An 8,355-nucleotide genomic window follows, 5' to 3' on the forward strand; every position below is an offset into this window, starting at 1 on the left:
TACTTAAGGTACTGACAAAAACACATTGAACTGGAAATCTCTGAAAGCAATTGATATTAGCTATACAATTGTTTCAGACCATGACCAAACTGTGTGAATACGGGCTTACATATTAATCAATGTACTGTACTCACATAGATGAACCATACGGGCCAGCAAAAATTCCGGAAAGTTTCAGGCTTGCTCAATTCACAATCCTTCATGCAGAAAGTCGAATTGATCCTTCACAAAAGTTGGACAAATATGAAGAACATTGCTTTAAAACTCATCTGTAATAGGTGTGCAAATATCCTAAGATCTTCCCATATTTAAAATAAAGTACCATAATACTGTTTGCAATTATCTTCATGCGCAATACTTTGTTTAATGCCTCCTATGTTTTTTACAACCTATTAGCATCATTTCGTCCATCAAGCGACATTAATTGTGGTTGAATGAAAACTCGTAAAGAAGAAAAAGGTCTTCAAGAGGCCTGTCAGATACTTGCTCCACTTGGGAGGACCTTTAACCTACTTAGCGGTAGGCCTGCACTGTTTCAAGTACTGCAACTGAAAGATATGCACCTGCTTTTACACACAAAATGGTGGCCAGTGTAAAAGGAGAGAGTTTGGCTGGATTGAAATCCCGACTCTATGTGTGGGGTCTTTTGAGATATCCATCTAGTTCTCATCTTGTAACAATCAGAACAATTGGGAATTTGGTTGCTGTGCCTTGCAGTGATATATGGTAATCATAGTTAAAACATTTGTTTATCAATCTGCAAGAGGAGGTTGGAAAATGTGTGTAAACCCAATGTCACACATAGTATATCTTGTTCGAATTATATTCATGATATTGTGGTTGTAATCTAGAAGTAGTCTATAGACCTAGTCCTTATCGTAGCTATTATATAATAGGAGACATGTTTTTAATGCTGCGTTTCCGAATAACCTGTCAAGATTTTCACATTCAAATACCCACATGCATATTTAGCTAATATGTTCAGTAAACAATTGTATTAACAAAAGTTGGTGAAATATGAATCAGTCCGAGGACAAAGGGGAGATGTAATGTAATGTAATGGTAAGAACTATTTCCCATAGTAGGCCAATGCAGTTGCCCAAACGATTATTCGGACTATACTACAAACATAGGCATCCTTATTAGGCCTTTACAAATGTCTTCTTGGACATTTGGGGAGGGGGGGGGGGGGGCACTTTGTTTAGAAATATCTTAATAGTTATGGTTTTTGAGGACATTCCCGTAAGGAAAAGCTTTTCAGGAACATGCGCTTGGATACCACAAAGAGGACTTATGCTCGACATATTAATATGCTTCCTAATCAGCTTGTAGAAAGTTACATCACTTGCATTTCTATCTCCTTCGCAAGTGATATTCCTATGCATAGCAATGTGCTTGTGAGATACCGATCTGTCAATTCGGTTTTACAACTGTCCATGTGCGTTTATCTATTTAGATCCTTCTTCAAGTGTGACGTTATGAGGCAAGCAGGCAACTCCAGTCATCAACAATTACTTATTTGGCCATTGAGATAGGCCTAAAAAGAATACTGTAAATGTGTTGACTAAACAAATAAGATCGCAAGTATGGTAGACTTCTTCAGGTGATTTGGCCTAACAGATATGTGGCATGAATTCCATTTGGAATATTTGGCACCTTTGATATGTTTGTACAATTTGTACAATGTGCGCCATTACGCTCTAGTTGGAATGCAGTTTTGGCTGGCTGTTTAAAGAAAACATAGAATATACAGTTAAATGTTTATAATGAAGCAGAAAACATGAGCAAAAACATGAGCATGATAGCCGTGGGTAACCGTGCGTCCTAGACGCATGTACACGTAAACTGATCCTCGGATAGTTTCCATTTTAGATATTTTCAGACCCTGAGTTCATTAGATTTTAAACATCATACATGGTAAAAGTGTAACGACATTTGACATCAGTCTACCAACATAGCACATTCACCAGTAGTGCCGTGTCTCGTCTATTGATTCCCAGCAGCGGTCACTTCGTTCCGCCGGTGTATCTTTGAGGTGGCGGGTCAGGACCCTGGCTCTTACACCGAGCGCTCTAGCCCTTCACGGATCTCTCCAAATCTCTCTCGGGTTATTGAACCAGCACGCAGTGATGGAGAAAGCACTTCAGTGACCACGCGCTCTCGTCCATCTGCTGTGCTGTTGTACCACAGACAGCGTCAGTTGGGGAGGGGCTGTTTTGAAATATAAAAGCATCGCCCATTTATGATTAAATCGTCGATTAAGGCTTTAGTGTTTATGTTTGACAAGATAACAATTCATTAATTAAACAAAATATCAATGAAATTGACATCAGTGCACCCAGCAGTGTGGAGAGAAATAGCTTGCAGCTAAATGTTAGCCTAGCCATCAGGCCCAACCGCATGTTTCTGAAGTCTGAGTTGAGGGGGCCATCCAGGTTATTATGATGACCATTCAATTCCAGACATTTAACACAGAAGCAAGATATGTGTTCATGAAATAACCGTTATGCGTTGTTTGATTAAATCCTTGTTTGTCATTAGACCCTTGTAATACAATAATTATAGCCTTGGACCATAGTGGACGTCTACACAGCCACAATGATATCACATTACAGGCCCTAGTGGACATGCATCTGCATAAGGAGGAGGTGATCTATTGATCCAGCTATAGTTGGTTAATCCGGACACAATCTAATTACAAATAATACGAGATTGTTTGGTCATAAGACTACAGGCCGCCAACAACACTATTCCATATTCTATTTTGATGAGCCTATGGTTTAAAGAAACAATAAAATCCAGAATTTTCTAAATCATAATTGCCTGATATTGAATTAAACAATGACAATACAAAATGAAAGTTTTATTTAGTGCATATTTTTTTCAAAATGCAAAGCTTATTAATTGTGCTTTCTCTGAAGAAGTAGGTTTAACAATGTATAGGTTTAGCAGAAAACAAAACAAAGCAATGTCATGGAATGAGCGCGCTGGGAATACGCAAAGAAAAACGCTTATAATCTTCGAGGCACAATACACAACTTCAAAATACTTTGACAACATTAAAATAGAGTTTGGTGCATAAGTAACTGATATATATATAAGATTTGATATTTTAGTAGTTTTATTTCCTCCATTTAAATTGGTGATTCACAGTCTATGGACAATAGCCTACATCTAAAAATCAGAGGGCAAGCCTTTACTCGTAGGCTATCTGAAACATCAATAGGCTACATTTTTACTTCTTTAGAGTTAGCAATCATGGAGTTATTTATCATGGATATAATATTTCAGTTTTAAATATGCCATAGTTCAACGCTAAATAGCAAATATGCTACAGACAATCACAGCAGACAAGCACAATAGGTCACATTTGCATAACTAGATTTGAACATAACCAGTACAAAAATACTGTCTGTATTTAAAAAAAAAAAAAAATCTGTATCTACTTAATTGAATATATTGTAACAATAAACCCATTCAAATATAAATCTTACAAACCTTATGGAGGCCTAGCATTTCCTTCACCGGATGATATGTCCAAATATCTTGTTCACTAGCTCTTCAAGTTGAAATGTACAAGATAAGTGTATAGCCTATGGATCAAAACTATTACTGTAAACTGTGGAGCCAACCGGCGCCAGATTTCAGTGCTTTTCCAATGTGGATGGTCTCTGGACTCCGGTCGTGCTCTCTGGCTCAATAATCCAGAAGGTTGAGAGGTTTGTCTCATTTACATAACGTTAGAAGTGCTGTGACTGTGGCCTACCTTTCCCATATTCCCAAAAAGCCACCACGAGCCCCAGCGTAGCCAAAGCATGGAGGTGACTAACAAAGCGTCTGTTTTTATGATGGCCTTTGCAGGTAAGACCACATACTGTGTGCCTTGCATACTTATGTGGATCATGTTTATTTGAATATTTACAAAATAAGGTGAATTTAATGTTATTTGAGGTTTAACAGAAATAGAAAGTAAACATGTGTAGCAGTGTGCTTTGAAGTTGAATTGCAAGAAACTTTTAAAACAATGGAAATTACAATATGCTGTCGGTATGATATTTACTCTGACGTGAGTGCCGTGAATTAGTTTGTCTCCTGTACTGTGCCTCCTAATTGAACAAAAAAATCCACCCACTCCGTTGCAATAAATGCAATGAGAAGAGTTTGTGAGAAATTGAAGGATGCATGAGCACGTAAATATTTACTGAATAAAAATGCATATAACAGTGATTTATTACAATTCATAATGAACATCTTAAAGAGAGATTGGTGTTGCGTCGCCAGTAATTGATGGCTGACCATGTCGCATCTTCATTTGCTCGATTAGGGTACTTACTGACGTAATACTAATACTAAATCAAATGATGGTGTGAGTTTATACTTTTATTTTGCCTCTCATACAAAGGGAAATATGCCACAATCCACACGATGATAACATTGGTGCTTTGGCTTACATGGAGATCATTGGTTTTAGTCACTTTTGGTCACCCTAAATGACACTTCGATCAGAATGTGAGAAAGTGAGACCCACCTGAGAGTTAACCCGCAATAATACATGAAGAATTACAAGAATTTATCACAATAAAGAAAGCCTCATTAGTAAATAATGTAGACATCAATAGTGACTATGTTGAAGTATTTCAGCGTTGCTTGGAAACGGATAGGCCTAGCTTTATGAGCTCAATAACTAACTATACAGGTAGTTATAGCTCCAGTTGTAACAAAAGACATGCCAATATGTCAACATCACCACAACAATCGTCACCAGCATATTTAGCTTCTTCATCATAGCAATAATTTCCCATTGTCTCTTGAATCACTGATTTCAAAGTTTTAGTCGTGATCAAACATTTTCTAAAAACTCCAACAAAGCTCAAGCCACTGCAGTTGATGAAGTGTAAAATAAATATAGGAAACATGATTAACTATATCCTGTGTAGTAATAATAATAGGCTGCTAATAATAATATTAATGATTATAATACACATCTAAGGTGCTGCTTTGCCTTCAGCAAGCACACCTTATAATAATAATAATAACAATAATAATAGCCTAGTAATACTACAGTTACATATGAGTAATTGTTTTTGTCGATTCAAAAGCCCTTTTCTTGTTCGTCTTGTCTAATGTTCCTGCCATTGAGTTTACACAAATATTAAGATGCCAGGTTAAGCAGTGGGCTTATGCTCCCATCGACAAAACATATCCAAGTGTCCACAATGCCCCAGCAGGTTGATTAAAGTTTAGGTAGGTGGTTGAGTGCCAGGAATAAGGATGTTGTTGCATTTCATCAGTTATCATCATGTGAATTCAACATTACCCAATTATTATAATATTTCATAAGAAAAGCATAAGCAGAAATACTTGTGATTTCGGAATGTAAGTCCAGTAATATATTTTTTATCAATACTTTATTTGATATCTGTCAACTTGAAATGCACAAAAACGGTATGATTAGTGTTTACTTTTTGGACTCTCCCGAGACATATTTTGTTAATTCGGGTAAAGTAAAACAACTTTGTCAAACCTATTGTCTGAAAACAGATGGAAACAATATGTAGCCTATTCACGGCTAGATCTTCAATTATTTATAATATTACATGTACATAATGTCAATATGCTGTTTGTAAATAACTGACAGCAGTATACTCACAAGTTAGGATCCCTATCCTAATTTTTCCCCCTCAGGATTGTGTTACTTTGAGATAATTTGAAAGTGCCCCTCTCTGGTGGAACAAAATGGTGCTTAAGACGCATAACTTAGCTGGTCATACAATTGAGGAGAACCATTGTACCTCTTTGGCGATGCTCGGTGGCGCTTATGTCTGACCGAAGTGCTCTTGAAGTTTCCAGAAAGTATGGAGTTCCCTATTGATGCAGAAAATTACACGTCCCCTTTTATCATGCGCTCAGCTGTTGTGCAGAACTTTATTATGGTAAGACATGTGGACAAACAACAATGTCTCATCAAATACATATGTAGATATATTAGAACAATAAATAAACAGTTTACTTAGCATAATGTTCACCTTAATACGAAACTAACCACATTTCCTCAATTATCTTTCGAAAATGTCAATGACTATTGTTTGCTCGTTTAGGACGTTGCTCCGCCCCCTGTGTTTGTCGTAAACCTGGCTCCTGGCTACAATAAACCCGAGCTAAGAGCGCCCTGGGCTCGCCTCCTTCTCCAAGGCGATCAATCGGATCTCAGGCGTTCTACAAGCACTCTCTTACGTAGCCATCCAGAAGGAGAGAGCTTCAACAACACGGTTGATTTGCTCAACAAAATCTACCTGCTTTCTGAACCATGTCGTTGAGCCCAAAGCATACAACGCCTTTCTCAGTGACTGATATTTTGAGTCCTATCGAGGAGACCTACAAGAAGTTTAGTGGCATGGACGGCGCAGGGAACCTAACCTCTCCACTGGGAGCTTACCGACAGCCTCAGGTTTCCCAGACTGGCATGCAACAGCACTCCATGGGACACAACGCTACCGTGGCGACCACCTACCACATGCCACACACTGTCTCCCAGTTCTCGCACAGTGCCATGGGGGGATACTGCAATGGGAGCATTGGCAACATGGGAGACCTTCCGTCGTACCAGGAAACCATGAGAAATAGCGCAGCAGCAACAGGGTGGTATGGCGCGAACACGGATCCAAGATATTCAACGAGTAAGTCGTTTTTGTTTTATTTTGATTCGTTGTTATTGTTTTGTGAATTGTTTTATGTCACTGTCAGAACTTCTCAAACAAACTTTTAACGAAATGCGGACAGGTTTGAATCAAGAACACTCACCATCATTGAGTAGTCATTGAGTAGTTAATATGGAAAAAAGTATGTTTTCATTTTATTTAACAAACAAAAAAATATTTAACAAAAAGTGTATTATTATTATTATTATTATTGCATTTAAATGAACTTGATTGATAAAGCTGCATTGTAACCTACATTTGGACAATTACTCACCGGATACAGACCATTGCCAAACGATACATTTTACATGGCTGAATATTGAATATGCGTATATGTATGTATATTTTTAAGTTTCTAGATTCATGGGACCTTCCACAGGTATGAACATGACTGGAATGGGGACCCTGACAGGCATGGGGGACGCCTCCAGGTCCATGCCACCCCTGCACGCAGCGCCCAGGAGGAAACGACGGGTACTATTCTCCCAGGCTCAGGTGTATGAGCTGGAGAGGAGATTCAAACAACAGAAATACCTCTCGGCGCCAGAACGGGAACACCTGGCCAGTATGATCCACCTGACGCCGACCCAGGTCAAGATCTGGTTCCAGAACCACAGGTACAAGATGAAGCGGCAGGCCAAGGACAAAGCCGCGCAGCAGCTGCAGCAGGAAAGCAACATGTGTCAGCAACAACAGTCTCCGAGGCGCGTGGCCGTGCCTGTTCTGGTGAAGGACGGTAAACCGTGTCAGAACGGCTCCAACACGCCAACGCCGAACCAGCAGCAGGTACAGCAGCAGCAGCAACAGCAACATAACGGCTCTGGGGTGCTCCCGGCTTCCAGTAATGCCATCAATCAACATCAAAACCAGCAGGTCCACTCCTTAGTTCAGGCCCAAGACCTGGAGGAGATATCACCTAGCCCCCCTTCACTCCACAGCCAGATCAACATGGCGCAGATAGACACTTCTGCTATAGACTACACCAATAACATGGTCAGCTCCAACCTCCTCTACGGCAGAACGTGGTAGGACCTGCTGTCCTTTTACATTTTTATATTTTAACCTGCGGATGAGCTTAAGAGAAAACGAGACATGTATCATGTTGATATACACATCTGTGCGAAAATTGAGCCCTTGGGTGGCTGAGATGACAACACGCTCAGTCGCATCAGCTGGTCAGGGCACATTTTCTTGACATTTCTAAGAGGGAGAGTATTTTTGAACATTACACGAAATGGCTGCCCTTGAAACAGATTGTGTCGTTTCGGGACCTTTTATAATCAATGTGATGGACTTCCTCATGATGTTAACGTAGATGGGGACTGGAGGGAAAAGGGAAAAATATAGGTGGGATCAGGTATGAACTCTCAAGGTACTAAACCACCCCTCATTTGCGGTGATAACCTTGGTATAATATGCTATTGATATTGTAAACTAATGTATTCATTTAGACTTAAAGAAAGTAGAAACTGTAGGCCTATATGAAGTTTCATTCCAAAACGCTATATATCAATTTTCAGAAATGTTGGTCAATTTTACTGTTTAAATAATTAAATTATGAAAGAGATTGTTGTGTTTTTTTCACTATCTAATCATTCAATGGGTTGTTCAATGAGAGACATGTATTTGATTAAAACCTAGAATTTGATGGTTTCAT

At 39.1% G+C, this 8,355-nt stretch overlaps 1 protein-coding gene across 1 annotated transcript; it reads left to right on the forward strand.

Moving 5' to 3' along the window:
* Positions 1–6,307: 6,307 nt before the first annotated feature.
* Positions 6,308–7,727, forward strand: LOC139383837 (homeobox protein Nkx-2.4-like). Its single transcript, XM_071128414.1, has 2 exons — positions 6,308–6,677; positions 7,051–7,727. The coding sequence occupies exons 1-2, from the start codon at positions 6,308–6,310 to the stop codon at positions 7,725–7,727; spliced, it is 1,047 nt and encodes a 348-aa protein (XP_070984515.1).
* The last annotated feature ends 628 nt before the right edge of the window (positions 7,728–8,355 follow it).

Source organism: Oncorhynchus clarkii, chromosome 25, assembly GCF_045791955.1.
Source record: "Oncorhynchus clarkii lewisi isolate Uvic-CL-2024 chromosome 25, UVic_Ocla_1.0, whole genome shotgun sequence".
In the NCBI taxonomy this organism is placed as follows: Eukaryota; Metazoa; Chordata; class Actinopteri; order Salmoniformes; family Salmonidae; genus Oncorhynchus; species Oncorhynchus clarkii.

Coding starts and splice junctions, on each gene's coding strand:
- LOC139383837 (XM_071128414.1), top strand. CDS start 6,308: ATGTCGTTGAGCCCAAAGCATACAACGCCTTTCTCAGTGACTGATATT. Junction 6,678..7,050: donor GGATCCAAGATATTCAACGA/GTAAGTCGTTTT, acceptor TATATTTTTAAG/TTTCTAGATTCATGGGACCT.